The 17756-nt window shown below is 39.1% G+C and overlaps 1 protein-coding gene across 2 annotated transcripts in view; it reads right to left on the bottom strand.

The window, feature by feature from the left end:
• The window catches only part of CDH17 (cadherin 17), a 36704-nt gene extending 33469 nt beyond the window's left edge, over positions 1–3235 (bottom strand). The window contains exons 1-2 of one of the 2 annotated variants that reach the window (XM_015889646.3): positions 3098–3235; positions 2041–2117 (exon numbers count right to left, since the gene is read on the bottom strand). In XM_015889646.3, the coding sequence (XP_015745132.2) occupies positions 2041–2091 (51 nt within the window). In that variant the 5' untranslated portion in view covers positions 2092–2117; positions 3098–3235. Of the gene's footprint in view, positions 1–2040; positions 2118–2755; positions 3076–3097 lie in introns of those variants that run through there. The other variant, XM_015889645.3, reaches the window with a different exon arrangement.
• Between the last annotated feature and the right edge of the window lie 14521 nt (positions 3236–17756).

Genomic DNA, 17756 nt, shown 5'->3' with positions numbered 1-17756 from the left:
ACTTAGAAACAGCATTCCTCTAATTACCTATTCTTAGGAGGGGACTTTACTTATTTATTTATTTATCACATTTGTAGAGCTCCCATCTCACATAGTAACTCTGGGCAGCATACATAATCAAACCATCAAAATACATAAAAAGCCATTAAAAACAACCAGTTTAAATTAAAAAGATAAAAACCAGATAAAAACCAAATAAAAATATGGTGGAAAAACATACAAAAGAGTGCAATCAATTAACTATCATATAGCCATCTAGCAGGCTCCACTATATCATGGAACTCTCAAGCTAGTTGACAGAACCATGTTTTAAGGGCCTTCCAGAAGGCCAACAGGGTTGGGGGAATGATATTCCATAGGGCGGGGGCCTCGGCAGAAAAGGCTTTCCTCCTAGGTTCCACCTGACAAAACTCCCTGGCATATGGGATCCGCAACATACCTCTCCTGCCAGACCTGATGGATGATATTACATTCATGCCTTATAGATATAAACATTTGGAGGGCCACCATTGCAAAAGGTTGCTGGATTAAATGGGCATTTAACCTGCGTACCAGTGTGCCGACAGAGTCTCCCGTCATGCCCGCCAAACTCCTTGCTCACCAGACTTAAAACAAAAATCAGTTCTTTGACTTTACATCAGAATTTGGCATAGTGGAAAGCAAAGTGATAGGCCATAGTATGATCTTCATTTCCACGATTTTTTCTGGACCCACATGAACACCATAGGCTTTCTTAGAAAATTAAAATGTTATGTGGCTGGAGCCCAGTGTTTTGTCTGAACATATGACCGCTTGTCCAGAAAAAGGGAGGAATTCAAGCTGATGGTGAGAACTATGCTGCCCAGTTGTCTTCTGATAAAAAGGGGTTTTTGATTGATCCCACCCTCCAAAGCTATTCCATGGCAGCCATTTTGTAAGAGTTCGTGCAATATGTTCTCAAATCTCCAAGTGTACCCATCAACCCCAAAAAGTTTGGGACTCCGATTTGTACTCCTAAGATTCACAAGATCTATAGAAGTGATACATTCCAAAGCAGTAAACTATCATTCCTAACCCAAATATTCATTCATTAGTGTGGCTTAATTACTCTAACTGATTAGTAGGAGCTGTTTGGGGTCATTGTCCTGGCATGCTTTTCAACTTTTAAATGAGCAAAAAGTTTGTTCATCTCTAGCAGAGATACACATTTAGAATTAATTAATATAATTTAAATAGCAATGTATCATGTATCTCAGCATAATGGAGAGCTTCTGAGCAGATGACCTCTATTTGCCCTGCCTGCTTTCCAATTGTTGAAGGTCAATTGTTGAAGGTCAATCTTTTGCTCTCCTTTCTTATGGTTCTTTATTTTAAAAGTAGACATAGACTGGGCAGCCCTTTAAATAAAGCGTTGGACTCCACAAGATAAGGCAAATAGAGGTAATGTCTCTACAGCGATAACCCCTACCTGCAATTTAGCCACAATCTAAATGAGAAACATCTCCATCTCCTACCCATTTTAAGAAAAGTGAAATTTGCATATAATAAATGACAATCAGAAGCAAATTAAGACAACATTCAAAATTTGAATGTAGAATGTTTGATACTTGAATATGCATTCCTCATTGCAGTCATCAACTTGTATATGCTGCTATTTATATACTGTAATGAGGGGATCAGAATTTTACACATTAGTGAATGTAAACCCTTACAAGAGACAGAGTTGTGAGGAAAGCTACATGGATCAACAAATGAAAAACAAAATCGCAAGCAATATACCCACGCAAATGATCCCCAAGAAATGCTAAGAGATTTCCCTAGGTTCGTAAAGTCAGGCAAGAGACAGCATCACCATTTACCATTGGGGGAAACTGAAATAATTTGTGTACCATAATTTGAAGGATTGGAAAATCCTTAATTAGATTATGAATGTTCCAAGAAAATGAAAGGAAGCCATATACTATTTTTCCCATCTCAATAATTGCCAGTAAAAAACAACTGTTTTCCAGTGTGTTCAGAATCAAGTCTGTTAAAGATAAATGAAAGCTTTTTGCCACTTACCTGGTGAAGACTAAGGAGACACAGTAAACTAAGTCCATTTGGCTTAAACATCTTGATCAGGCTTTCTCTTCTGATTCCTATTAACAGTTGAAACACAATTTCTGAGCAGCGATTCAAATCTGTGTTAAACTCTGATTCCAGCAAGTACGTTATTCACTCCTGCTTTCAATTGTACCACCCTGGTTTCTTTTCTAGGCAGGAAACCTTTACAGGAATTTGTCTCTCTTTTGATTTGTTTTGGTTTTCAGCATGGGAGTTTTATTTCGAAAAACGCAGACAACAGAAAGGAAGGAAGAAGATACTTGACTCGACAATACCATAAGATCACTATTAAAGAGGGAAATGAAACCCCTTTTATTACAGGTTGCTTTACCCAACCCTGAGCAAACAAACGGGTTGGACCCAAGCTTCCCTTCATGTGACCAAGAAAGATGTCATCTAACTGAGAGAGCTCCTTGTGACAAGAGAATAGGAGAGAACTTTGGATCCAGGGCAGTATTTTGTCCTTATCTAAGGATATGATATGGAAACCAAGTTTCATGGAAGGAGGGGGATGATTCTGTCTGAGAGAAATAAGAAAAAGATTCAAAGGGTGGGTGAAAAAAAACAGAGAAACATTTCTTGAAAAGGCAAAAGAATCCAAAATGGTGGAAAGAACAGGGACTACAACACACCATATAATGGCGTTATCACAAGAAGCACCATAGATACTCACTGTTGATCTTATGAAACTGCCTTCCTAACATGGAGAGAGAGGATATTTACATTCAATCCACACCATCTTTCTTCCACCTTCTTCATTTATTAGCAAAAGGTTTTCCAATCAACCTATTACTCTCCTACTAGTAGCAATATGAAATTTAACTCATAACACAAAAAGAAACATAGTTTTAGATAAATCAAACAAAATTCAAGAAAATATCTAGCAAAATGTGCTTGACAACAAGTAACATAAATAGGGAAGTGACATATTTTACAAGTCGGACTGATCGAACAGTCAAACAGGTCTCAGGTATTATGAAAATCTGCAAAAGTTGGTAAAAAAATTATCCCTTACCTGGACTATAAAAATCTCAATTTGTTTTAAAATAACAACACCTGTTCACAATGGTTTTGCTTGCCTTCATCTCTCAGTTCTCTTGGCAGTTTCTCAGAATATCTGTAGATTTTTACTGTAATCAAACATTAACTTTCTACAATGACAACCCCTGATCTTTAACATCAAGGTGTGGTTTGCAACGGCAACCATAGCAATAAAATATGAAAAAACTATTTCAGACTAAGTACATTTTCCATGTGCCCCTCTCTACAAACTTATGATATTCTGCTTTTTTAAGAAAAAAAGAAAATTAGATTATAGTGAAGGGGGTTAATCTCCCCCCAGGTTCATATGTGGAACTGAGGCCATACCAACACCAGTTTGAAGAGGAATGAGCCCAACCACCCACTGTTGGGGCAGCTGATAAGGGGGGGGGGGGAACATGCTGAAACGCTTGCAAGAGGGCCCACAACCTAGAAGACAGGATGTGTGAAATTTAGCTATAGGCTTAAAGCAGCTTGCACATATATAAAAAGGGGAAGAATGTAGATAGTTGCGACAGGGTACAGCCAATCTAACCACAGACTGTGGCTATGTAAGAAACTACAGGAACACAGTAGCTTCCAAAATGACACGTAGATAGAAGTCCCAAATATGAATAATTGTAAATAGGGGCAAGGGGGCTTTGGAGTAGAGTAGTGAGAGATGTAAACTAAGGCGGGACATCCGGGAATTGTATTTGATGTATCTGATAGGTTGTAAACTCCATAGTACCTGACCAATGAGGAACTGGGGAGGGAATTGGGGAAGTATAAAAATTGTAACCAAACTGTGTTCAGGGCTCCTGCTGCCTTTCAGGCTGGAGTCCTTTTGTTCTGGTACCTTAATAAAAGCAACCCTTTATTCTGCACCTCGTGTTTGGATGTCTTTTGGCTTCGGCACCAAGCTCAGACCCGTTTTGTGGCGCAGCAAGAGACATTGGCAGCAAACAAGTTTCAGAAGGAAATTATTTTAATAGATTTGTTAAGTAACAATTATAACAAATGTGAAGAATATATAAGCAATAGTTATCAATAATTAAGGTATTATTAATCAATAATTTATGCATGGCATGACTTACCTAGACCCAGTCTGATGTAGTGATTAAGGCACCAGGCTAGAAACTGGGAGACCAGGCGTTCCAGTCCCACCTTAGGCACGAAGCCAACTGGGTGACCTTGGGCCAGTCCCTCTCTCTCAGCCCTGGGAAGAAGGCAATGGCAAACCACTTCTGAAATCTTGCCAAGAAAACTACAGGGACTTTTTCAGCACTTGCCATGAGTCAACACTGACTCAAAGGTACAAAAAAAAAAGACTTACCTATGCAGAAGGTGAGAGCCAATTTGGTGTAGTGAAATTCTTGCCAAGAAAGCTGCAGGCAGCAGTCCAGGCAGTCACTAGGAGCCAACATCGATTCAAAGGCCAAAAAAAGCAGAAAGTACTTTATTTGAAAGTAAAATATTCTCAGGTAATGCCTAAAAATTCAAAAGATGGAGGGAAGAGGGAAGAGCTGTGCAGATTCAAGTGGATCAAAGTTGGGATAAGGGAACACTCACCTAGCATTTCTCAGCAACTCCTTGAGCAGCTGCATCTTGTCCTGGGTTGGCCCAGCTACCATCCACAGCTGCAGCAGCACATACGTATCTAGGCCCTACATATGGACCCAAGCACGCTCTAAGCACCCTTTGATATCAAAGTGCTACACAGCCCTAGAGTAGAGGAATCATATCCGCTAGCCAGGCACTCAAGGTTGGGCTGGGAGTCATGTCCATGAGTGGCTGAGGCCAGGACAAAAAATGATTGCATTTACATATAGATTTAAATACTATTAATAAATTGTAATTAAATTGTTAATCAATCAAACAATCAATCAATCAATGTAGTCATTTTTGTCACATTAAAAATCACAATTAGATAACAAACAGTTACTCTTTGGGGGTCTTAGCTGCACACCCTGGCAAACCCACGTTCAGCAGTAAGTTTGGGTTTTGCTCAACAAAGTAAACCATAAAGGCTATGAAATTAACAACCATAACATTAAAAATAGTCTATTTTCAAAAACTGTAAGGACGATCATTTCAAAGAGGAACTATGTGAAATCATTTGTGGCTCTATATATAAGATCAAGAACCCTGATAGGCTATTTCAGAGATGAGCCAACTGAGGACCCAAGGGTACCTCCACCTCTTGAAATCCTTCAAAGCAGCCTCCAAAGACCCCCAAAGAGTAACTGTTTGTTATCTAATTGTGATTTTTAATGTGACAAAAATGACTACATTGATTGATTGATTGTTTGATTAACAATTTAATTACAATTTATTAATAGTATTTAAATCTATATGTAAATGCAATCATTTTTTGTCCTGGCCTCAGCCGCTCACGGACATGACTCCCAGTCCAGATATATTTGACTGTAGGATGACTCTTGGAGAACAGAGATTCTTTAGAAGCAATGGCACTGGTTGTAGGACAAAATATATCCTTCACTTAATCCCTGACGCACAAGGGCCACCCAAAGAGGACTCAAAACATTAGAAATGCCAAACCGCAGACCTTTGTTTGTTACAATATCCTTCAGCATTGTGTTACAGATGTCAGGAGTGAATGAGGCTCAACAGTTCTAGAAATGAGCAATTGATTCCTTTTCCAAACTTGACCTATAACCTGAGAATTGCCAGGGTGGATGAAGTGAGTGTTTATTACCACCTCCAAGATAGCAATCAAGAAATTGACCAAAAAGCATTACAGAGAAAGCCTATTTCTTTCCTGTTGGGTAAAGTATCAGGTACATTGAAATAAAGCTTATCTGAAATCATCAGAATTCCCTTTTAGTTCTTTATGATTAATAGCCTTTGAGAAAACTATTCATGCTAAATTTCTGAGTCAGTCTGGTTAGTTCTACAGCCTATATAGTACTGCTGAGGCATTGACTTTCCATAATTTATAGGACATAAAATTAAAAGAAAGATTATTCAGAAGTGCCTTCTCCTGGCCAAGAGCCTTTAATAAAATTATTACATCGTAAGCAATTATTGCTCAGCAAAGAATTTTAGCAACTTTAATCAGAATTATTCCTTTCAAATATGGCTCATTTTATTTCACCTTGATGGAAGTGATTAAAAACCCAATTATTTGCCCCAAAATTGCCACTCTGCACTTTCCAGAAGTACAGTGCTCCTGTTCTTCTAATTAAAACTGACTTTACAAGTCCAAGTTATTTTATAGTTTCCTGTTGATCACTGAAGACACTCATAAAATTTTCCCTTTATTGCCAAACTCTAATTCTGGCAAAAGGAAGCAGATAGAAGGATATGCTGTTTTAAATATTCTATTTTGAATAGATAAATATATGATAATTTCTAGGTGTTAAAAAAAATGGCAGGAGAATTGCCTACCTAATTTCATTTATGGTCTTCCCAGATAACATTATGGAAGGGGACAGGGAAAGGATATACATAGTAGGCTTCTAATGTTGATTTTGGAGAGAAAAACACTGCCAGGATAGTAATTCTATATATGCTGCATGATCCTAAGAGAACACCGATCACAGCGGCTGCTTGCATATAGAAATTCTGAAGATGGATGCCTGGCAACTGGGATCAAGTAGGAGATCTATTGGGATCTATTTTTTTTTTTTTTTGTCTGCGCTCAGTCATTGCTGACCCTGCAGTGACTGCTTGGACGAGTCCTTGCAGTTTTCAAGGCAAGGTGTTTCGGAAGTGGTTTGCCAGAGCCTCCTTCCTAGGGCAGAGCCCAGCTGGCGAGCGCAGGAGGCGGGGTTTCCGTTGCTTCGCACCCTTTTCGGGCGCGCGCAGTTTTTCGCGCTTACCGGCAACTGCTCCCGACTCCTTTTTTGCAAGGCACCGCCAGCATTTTTCCTCCCACCAGAGTGAGAGTCCCCATTTATCTACTCACGTAAGTTTTCGACCTGTTGGGTTGACAGGAACTGGGGAGGAAACAGGAGCTCACCCTGTTTAACGCGAAGGCTGGCCTCGAACCGCCGAAGCGTCAGCCATTTCTGGCCGGCAACTTTCGGCGTCATTAAGCTGCTGCGCCACTGCGTCCCCATTGGGATCTATAACCACCCAAAACTGCTGCTCGTCAGCTCAGGACACATTGGGCCTCAGAAGGCCCAAGAGGTCTGATCTGCATGCTCCTGTTAATTGAGTTTTGGAAATTAGTTGATTGAAACTGCTGAAGGGTGTGATGTTAGGTTTGCATTTAAGACCATTAACGGGGCAAAAACAGTTGCGATAGGTAATGCAGCCTACTCTACGTAACACCCACTGTTCTTCCGAAGAAAATTCCTCTTCTGAACTATTATTTGGTTGGTGGAGGTGGTAGTGGTAAAGATCCATAATTAAAAGCAACCCCAATGTATTCCATAATGAATTAAAAAGGCAAATACGAAGGAGACTTGGGATGTTAGGAAATAAATGTTATAAAATAATCCAAAATCAAGCATTTTTATAGCTCTAAGCAGAAGAAAATTTGCAGCAAAAAATCTCTTTCTCTCTCAGTGGCATTTTCGAGTGTGAGTGATGAAAACATACTGAGCAGTAAGATGAGTCAGTTTAACGCTTGAGTCAGTTTTTCCATATAAACTTTTCTCATACTTACGCTCATGTTTCCTCCACAACCCATTAACTTTTTTCTTGATTTTTTTCTTGCCTCAGCTGATCTCTGTTTTTCTGTTAATGTTGCTAATTCCTTGATTTTTCTGGAAATCACAGGTCCTTCTAACTGCTTTTCTACTTTAAATATGGACGCAACGGTCTCAAACTTTATTCATATTCTTTGCAAAACGTGATGCATCTGAGAAAGGAAGCATCTTTTTATTCCTTTAAAAAAGTGTAACCACTCTTCCATTTTTAAAGTTAAAAATGTAGTCACAATTTTAATTTTAAAAAATTCAGCCTTAATTTCATGACTGGACACTATTCCAGTGATCAAATATTTACAAAATGAAAATTGTAAGTATTAAAGAAAACATAGTTTATATTGCTATGGGCTCAGTCCTCTCTTCCCTAAGCAGGGAAAGGATCAAATCTGACAGATTGAGATTTCTTGGATGAAAGAGAGCCCGGAAGATTTATGATGCCTTATAAAATCTGTTTCATTTGCAAATGTACAAGCAGGGTATAGTGGAGGCAAACAGGTCCTTGCAGTCAATAGCTTAGTGGTTGATTTCTTGGAAAAGAATGCCTGCATCAGCAACTTCAGACCAGTTTTTACCCTACATAAAATGATCTCCTGTCTTCTTGGCTGCTACCAACTTCCACTGAAAAACTGAAACCAGACTGTGGTCATATCCACATTTACTGTTGAGGACGCTCCTGTCCTGTCTCATGCCAGTGATGGGCTGGTACAGCTGACTTGAGCCAGAGAAGCCCCAGCTTGTCCATCTTTGTTCATGGTTGCTCCCCTTTGGGCCCCTTTATCCTGCACTGCAAATTCCTGGAGTGATCATGTGGTTGCCATTATTGAAGAACTGGTACAATCCTGGCCCAGAGCAACATCAGACTCAAGGCCAATTCCCTTTTTCAGGCCAACTCCCTTTTTGTTGTAGATAAATTAGCTAAAAGTTTTGCATATCAGCCTTATCAGCTAGGGACAGATAGAGAGAGAGAGGCTGCAATATTTTAGCAAGGAGCCCACCTCTTGGGGAGACTCTGCCCAACCAGGGGTGTGAATAATTTACTGCTTGTGCCTGTTGCTTACTAATGATCATGTGCTTTTGTTTTCACAAATGTATAGAGGCTATGCTAATTTACATATTGGGACTCTCAGTTTGTTACTTCAGTTCTGAGAGTGCCTCTTTATTACCGTGCAGAATAAACAGGTTGCAATTTCCCAACTTGTGTGTGATTTTGACTCTTCGCACGAGGTAAACGATCCCAGCATTTGACTGGGTCAATCCACAGCTTAGCCAACACCAGCTTGACTCTAAATCCTGATGGCAACAGCTTGCAAGGTAGTCAGTCTGGACTGCAGGCAACCACGCTGTCCTGCTGGACCTTTCCTCAGCTCCTGGGCCTTCTTGCCTTTCTCTTCCAAGAAAGCACTTGCCAAACACTTTCTGGACATATATGCGTATGTCTCTGTGTATGTGTATGCATGTGTGAATATGTATATAATTATATACACACACAATATACAAAGTTAATGCACCAACATGCAAGCACAACAGAAACTTTTCTTTAAAAAAAAATCCTTACTTATTATTGAATTTGTTTCTAGGGGCTTTTTGACCCATCCTTAGCATTACTACAGCAGAACTATAGTCATTATAACTCTTGTTTCATAAGTCAAATATTTCTGATTTGAAATGCAACAGGAAACTTCTCCTTCTGCTTCTCCTTTTCCTTCTCCTTTCAGAGCTTCCTCCTTCTTCCTTTGCTTCATTTTTTTAGTAAATGTTTCCTTGAGAGATAAGGCATTTATCTCTAGTTCCCAATAGCCCATAGGTTGTTTGATCTATCTGGGAGTTGAGGATGAAACCATTCAGTTTCACATCTCAAATAATTGGAAAAATGGTGAAAAGGTAGAACTGTACATCATGATGATGATGATGATGACGATGATGACGATGATAGATAAGGAAAGGAAAGAAGCTAAAAAAATAGGGCTTTTGCTGAGATTCCAGTCACAAACTTTCAACCAAAAAGCAAACATTTTACTGATTATACCTTTACAATATTCACTGCAAGACTGAGGATAAAAGGTACCATTTATTTATTTATTTATTTATGTATTTATGTATTTATTTACTAGATTTATATCCCACCTTTATTTTGTACAACTCATGGTGGTGTTTCCCTCCTCCTGTTTTCCCCACAACACCCTGTGAGATGGGTTGGGCTAAGAGAAAGTGGCTGGCCCAAAGTCACGCAGCCAGCTTCCACACCAAAGGAAGCTAGCCTTGGCTCTCAGACATGGCGGTCTGTCTTCTGCAAAGCAGGCACCGCCGAGTTAGCCTGCAACAAACCAAAGGGCTGTAAACCAAACTGACAGGAGCACTGAAGGCAACCTAACAGGGGAATGTGTGCTTGGCCAGCACAGCAGAAAAACACACACTAAGCATGAGTGGAGGACAAACTGAGGGGGACATCTTCCATTACTGCACTCCAGAAACAGCTGCCAGCCATTTCAGATGACTCAGAGGTCAGGCAGAATCTACCTTGTTTCTCTGCTCTTTTCTTTTCCCCTGGTAAGTAATGTAAATCAACCAATAAATGATATAATAAATAGCTGCTTATAGTATTTAATTATATAAGTGACTAAGGAATTATATAAATAACTTAGGACTTAGTAATCACTAAGCAGTGATTTCAGGCCATGAGGAAAACATCTGACTTTTGTTATGCATGCACACAAATTCACACACGCACCCCTCAGAAGAACCCCCTGCTGATGGTGAAGAGCTTCTACAGAAAAGCCTCTGAGCATTCTTTCTGTTTGTACTGGGTCAAGAGCGGCTTGTAACATACTGTTTCATGCAAAGGTGCCCAATCTGAAATGACAGGATTTCTTGGTGAGAGAAGATACCCTCTGCATGTGGAAAGCACCAAGTTCAGCTCCTGGCCTCTCCAGCCAAAATAATCTAGTAGGAGGTCATGGGAAGCAGCCTCTGCAAGAAACTTCAGAAAGTTGCTATAAATGTGGTATTTTGGAGAGCAATGCAATGTTTCTCTGCAGACTTGTAAACAGTTCATATATGCCAGAGTATATAAATTCAGCTATAGATAAGTTTTACAAGTACATTCTGTAAGTAGGATAAAAATGAGTCCTGAGGGATAATAGGAAGGGAAAAATCTCTTTTCTGTGGCAAGTCTGTTAAGAAGCTATTATTGAAAATATGTTGTAGTTCATAGAACCATATACCTGGAAGGTCCCTCAAAAGTCATCTAATGCTATTCTCTGCCAACTACTCGGGCAACAATAATAGGTGGCCATACAACTTCTACTTGGAAACCTCCAACAAAGAAAGTTCCACCATCTTCCAAGGCGGTGTGTTCCACAATCAGTTGGCAGTGCTGTTAGTCAAAATAGAAAAATATTGACCTGCACAGACCTCCAGCACACAAAATGTTGCGGTACTACGGCTCCTCGCATTCCTTACCATGAGCCACGCTAGCTTTTGCTCTGGGAACTGTGGATCAGCAATAATTGGCAAACCACAGATTCCCCACACAAACATGGACAAGCATCTGTTCTGCTAGAAAGATAGCATCTCATGTACTCTCTGCAGGTCTTTGGAAGGTCTTCCTTGGTTGCTACAAAAAAAAAATAATAATAAAGCTGTGAAGGCCTGTAAATGTATCTATGGTAGAGAAATTCTGCTAGAGAAATTGTCAAAGGATGTGTTTTAAAATGAGTTTTGAATGTGAAAAAATCTCAGAGAGACACACTGATGGATTAAGGAAGAGAGCCAGCACATTTTCGCTTTTATATTTCTGGGTGACTCACATCCCACACGTCCTCCCACGACAGTCTCCCACAATATTGCTCAATTTTTTTCTAGTGATGGACCACTAAATAAATGTTCAGAAAATAAGGAACTGCCCAGTTCAGCAAACTGTTCCTTCTACAATTTTATCTTTAAGAGCATGGAAATTCATGTTTTTGACTAATAAAATGAATTGTCTTACATTTATATATGCCTTCCCATTCCCTCCCTTTTAAAGTTCTTTTAAAAGTAAATTTTCATTAAAAATTAATCCAAAATTTTTGGATTATTTACCACTTGATTTTATATATACGCCAAAATAACAGTTCTTAGCACAAACTTCCCCAAGAATGTTCTTCGGTAGAAATCTCTGAGTACTAAGGAGCTAAGGGTGAGTGGTTCTCTAGCCCATTAAAATCCCATTTTTTAGGTATGCATTGCCATGTTTTCTATTCATATTTTTCTTTTTGTGTTGCTTGTGTGAAATCCCAGTTTCACTAAGCAGAGCACACATGGATTCTCAACAGGAAACTACACTTGAGACCTGTTCCCTATTCTTACTTTTTGGAATGGTGGTACATGGTTATTTGCATTATTACTTTATTACTTTATTTTTTTATTTAAATTATTGGGGCTTACACTGCTCCAATCCATGGGGGCTTTGAGTGGCTTGTATTCTTCAGTAAACCAGCCTCCAACCACTGATGAATTTCACAATTCAGTTATCATGAGGAGGCTATGATGGATCACCTAGGAGACATCCATGGGCCACCGTTTGCCCACTGGCTTGCAGCATGCAGTATATTTGCAATGCTTTTACCTATCTTGTAATAGATGCACAAGAAACTCAAATCCAAGGATGAAGTCCAGAGCACAAAACTATCAACAGCTTGATGGTTACAAAGGATGCCCTCAAACCAAATCTTCATAACTAAAGTGAACACCATCTCCATCTTCAGTCCCATTGCTTAAACATCTAATAGTTTACCTGCAGTGCAATTAACATTAACAGATGCTATTGTCTGAGTTAGCCATTGTTAGGCAAGAAAACTGGATATTTCTCTGTCCTTTAAAGCAACCTTTCCCAAACCAGTACCATCGACCTGGAACTCTCAGAATTCTAATCCTTAACATTTTGATATGTAAAGATTTCCACAAACTTGGGGAAGTTTGTGCTGCAATAACATTAATCTACTGTAATCTTTGCCATAACTCATAAACACACCTTTAAGGTTTGTGTCAGTCACAAATTTTATGAGCATCCCTTCTGTTTCTTTTCAGAATAAACTGGTATCACATACTATAGATTAGAACCACACCCACTGTTGGATTATACCTTTGTACAAAATGTCATCCCTAGACATATCCAGGACAAAAGTCACCATAATTCAGATTGAGTCCCTCTATGACTCAGGTATTGAAAAATCACCTGAAAGATGTCATCAGGTCAGGCCTTCTAGGTACAATTTGGTCACTTCTAGTTATCCAACTTTCAGAAAATACCTTGAGTGGATAAACCTGCCAGTAAATTGGCTCATGTCATGCTTGTTTGTAAAATAAACCACAACTATCTGGATTCATGGATAAAGCTGCTAAAGCATAAGTTATAGTTTATATACCCAAAGGCAAAAATAAATAATACAAAAATAAACCACATTACATCTTAGCCTAATGTGTGAATTCAGCCTCTTTCTATAAGCAACTACAAGGTTTGATTATACTTGCATATCCAGCACCACTTCACACTTTCTTTGGTAGAGCTGTTCAACCCTCTGGCTCCTCACAAGTTCTAATTCCATTATATCTGAAAAGTAATGGCCCATTTCCTAATTTTGCTTATTTCAATAGAAGTATACAGTCAGAAACAGGCTCTCCAGATATTATTCAGATCACTGTCAGATGGTTGGCATACACATGTATTCTTTTTTTAAAGGAATTTAGAAGAAAACTCTGGAAAAGGGAACTGGTCTTCTTGAAAGGTGTAAGAGAGTATTCAAATTATAGTTCTTAATAACTGTGTTTGATGGCAATCTCTCCAGCTCCAAAATAACAGTTGTACAGTCTGGGTTGGAGATATAGTGTCCCATTCATCAAACCTCCCATCTTTTCTTCATAATCTCTTCATTTCAAAATGGCTTTGAAAGAGATAGCCTTCAGACTATTTATGCCTAAAATGCAGTTTGCTCCTCATCCAAAACCCTTTCTAAACAGTGAAAAAGATGTCAAATAGATCAAGGTTCATATTATACTGATATTAGAACATAGTTTTGATTATGTTTTCCTTTTCCCCTTACTCTTAGGATGCCAAATGGTATGTTGCGTTGATATTCCAGGGCAAGTCACCTGTCAACATTTACTAAAGTAAATACTAGAGATTACAAGAGAAGCATTTCATTATGGTAATTTCCTGTTCATTCCAAAACCATCTTGTATCCAGCCCACAGAAGATGTTCCTTCCTATTGTTCAGCTAATTAATGAGTCATCAAATGGCTAAGAGTCAGCTTACCTAGCAGCATATTTACAATTTACTTAAATTTTCAGCCAACTGTTCTCACCTTGGTTTGGACTTTTCAATTAAACCATCAGTTTTGCTTCTCTTTTTTCTTACAGAAATTAATTTTATTTATTTGTTCATTTGTCTGTTGTTTGTTTATATCTCACTTTCTCTGTAAAACAGAGATCCACAAACTGAGGCTCAACGAGCACATGCTGCCTTGGAAAGTTTTTAGTGTGGCCCCCAAGAACTCCTAAATTGTAAATTTTCATAGGGCAGACGTCACTCAAAACCAATGTGGCCCTCAAATTACCAAATGTGTGACTTTGTGCTCCAGAAGCTCATTTTATTTCCTCTAGTTTTATTCTTAAAGAATTGTTTGAGCTAGGTTATGCTCAGAGATAAATAGCTGGTACAAAGTCATCCAGGGAGCCCCATAGTTAGGTGGGATCTTCCAAGTCCCAGACCAATACCTTAATCTCCAGACCATACTGGTTCTCTTATGCTCTTCCTGAAATTTTAGCTAACATTCTCCCTGCATTTAGATAAATCTGTCTGTCTAAATACTGATACATAGATCAAGAAGGGCAGTAGGAAGGCTTCCCTCTTGATAGCAAATGCTTTTATCTGTAGTTTGTCTTCTCTACCTAGAGGAGGTGGAAATATCGCTAGGTCATCAGCATGAAGATGGAAAGAAAAAAAAGACAAGTTTGGGTGGGAAGCTTTAATGTAAAGCAGCAGAGCAGATACAGGTGAATGTGTTTATCCATACCCACATTCTGTTTTTCTGTCTATGAGATGATTTCCACCATCTTTTTAGGAAGCTGGGAGAAGAAGTTGATTTTTACCCCCAGCATTTTTCTTCTTAATCTTGATTTCATGTTTATAATAGATGCAAATATGATGATTAAACAATTCATAGCATAAATGAGTATAGTAAGTTGTACAAGTTGTGTGACAATCTTTGCCATGGGGCAGGTATCATGGGATTTAGACTGTTGATATAGCAATATGTTTCTTACTAAGAAAGGGGTGGGATAAATAGGACAGTGTGGGATGGATGGTCCCATTGGAATGGATGGATGGATTTGCAATTGGTTGAACAACCACAGGTCATACATGGTCCTTAATGGATCTGTGTCCACGTGGAGGGAGGCATGCACTGGGGTTCCTCAGGGATCTATCCTGGGCCCAGTATTTTTCAACATCTCCATAAATTACTTAGATGAAGGGACAGAGGGGATGCTCATAAAATTTGTGGGTGACACAAAGCTGGGAAGGATTGCTAACACCTTGGAAGACAGGCTCAAGATTCAAAAGGATTTTGATAGACCTGAACATTGGACCTTATCCAACAAAATGCTATTCAGTGATGGGGAATGTAAGGATCTATAGTTAGGCTGAAAAAACTAAAGCCACAGGTACAAAATAAGTGGTACCTGGCTTAGCAGTAGTACTTGGGTGTCCTGGTAAACCACAGATTATGCATGAATCAGCAGTGTTTTGCGGCTGCCAAAAGAGCCAATGCACTTTTGGGCTCCATCAATAGAGATACAGTCTCAAGATCACGGGATGTGATAGTACCACTCTATGCTACACTGGTCAGACTGCATCTGGAATACTGTATCCCAATTCTGGTTGTCACGATACAAAAAGTATGCTGAGGAACTGGAAAGAGTGCAGAGAAGAGTGACAGGGATGGTAAGGAACTTGGAGGCTATACCCAATGAAGAGTGTTTAAAGGAATTTGGTATGTTCAATCTGAAGATTAAAGGCCAAGATGAGACACAATAGCAATCTTCTGATACATGAAGGGATGTCACAGAAAAGAGGGTCTGCATTTATTCTCTGTAGTACCTGAGAGTAAGGCAAGAGCCAGTGGGTGGAAGCTTTACAAAGGGAGATTGAAACTTGACATAAGGAGGAATTTCTTGACTGTGAGAGATATTAAGGAGTAGAACAGGTTGCATCCTGAAGTCATGGGTGAGCCATCCAGTTTCCAATAAAAGATTGAACAGCCATTTGTCTGGAATGGTATGAGGATTCCTGCACTGGACAGGGTAATTGGACTAGAATACCTCAAAAGTCCCTTCCAAAACTTTGATTCTATGATTTGATGATATCCCATCTCACTTTTTCAGATGGATATAATTGAATCTCCCAAACTAGTTTAGCCATTGTGCCAAGCATGAATTTAGATTTGGATTAGCCTGTTGTATGAATCCAGTCACTGAGGTTTGTTAACTGATATTTATCACTTAGTGCAATGTGTGAGTGTAACCAATCGGTAATCTATGATTAAACAAATCATGCTTTAATGCAGTATGGGAACCTAACCCTTGTTTTCTCTCATTTTGAAATGATTCTACTTACCAATTTTCTAACTTTAGCTGTGGTCTACATGAAAATGGATCCAGGGTTAGTCATATCTAGAGTAAGTCTATGGAAATCAATAGGACATTGGTTATGACTAACTTAAGTTTTGTTGATTTCAAAAGCCTGCTCTAAATAACTCTCAGTTAGGATTGAACCCATTAAGTACTATGGAGAACCACCATGATAAGCTTGCTTTCAAGTTACTGTGAAAGAATATTACAGAGCCTCCACCTGGTAGCTTCCTCAGTCTTTAGCTAGCTCTGTTCGACTGGACCTTCACTTATATTATTATAATTTCCATCTGATTATTAACATACTCTTTGCCTTTTTAAGCAAAGTAAGGCAAAATATTCCAGTGGATGTATTTATCAGTCTAACCTTTCCTTCTGAAAGAGTTATAACAGTTTGATTGACATGATTGTGGGCCTGTGTGTCCTACCGTGCAACAGTTTCATGGATTTCAGCCTAGTTGCCCTCATTTGGTCAATGTTATGAGTCATGAACTCCACAGGCTCTGCCAGATCTTTAGAGATGACGTTGCAGTTGTCTTATTCATTTCAATCTCAGAAAGACTGATATTTTAACAGCATTCTGCAACATGTTAGGTGCAGTTACCCAGCTTAGCTTATCCAGGTTCAACACTGCTATTTATTTCAAAAGAATCAGGAGCCTGACCTACTTCTACTTCTTTTGCAAAATTTACTTTCTTCTGTTTGTGAGGGTTGTAAGAGGGACGAATGATGTCTGGGCTCTCCTGCAAAATTCTAGGAAAGAAATAGGGCCATGGCACATCTCCTTTGGAAGCAAAAGAAAATGGTGGAGACGCAGAGGAGGATGTTGATCCATTCTTCTGTCTGATACTTTCCTTTACACGTCCTGCTAAAGGCAGTTATTCTTCTTGCCTGATGCATTTCTGGTTTCATAGCTCTGTGTTAGAAAAAAAGTTAAGTGTAAGGACAACTCTTTCAAATAGAACAAGAACCTATCTAGTTCAATATCCTTTTCCCTCAGTGGCCAGCCAGATGCCCTGGGTAGTCTCCAGGCAACATGTGAACCTATTGGTATCCCTTTACTATTATTCCTGAGTAACTGATCTTGAGAGTGGATGTCACATATAGTCATTATGGAGGAATATGTGTAGCCAAAAGGTTAACAATATGGCACCTCCAGTGGCCATTCCTTTTTTGGCTTTTTATATTAATTGTAGTAGGTCAACTGGATAGATCACATAGTGACTGTGGATGGAGAAGAAAGTAAAGCAAAGTGTCCACATCATTGCAGTTATTTGTCAGAACCAAGGAGATTACAAGAGGGACCT

This window comes from Python bivittatus, unplaced genomic scaffold (assembly GCF_059951505.1).
Source record: "Python bivittatus isolate LINGU-HERP-01145 unplaced genomic scaffold, Pbiv_v1 ctg000590_np1212, whole genome shotgun sequence".
Taxonomy (NCBI): Eukaryota; Metazoa; Chordata; class Lepidosauria; order Squamata; family Pythonidae; genus Python; species Python bivittatus.
Note: the sequence above shows the minus strand (reverse complement) of the source record. Positions and strands in the feature narration are given on the sequence as shown.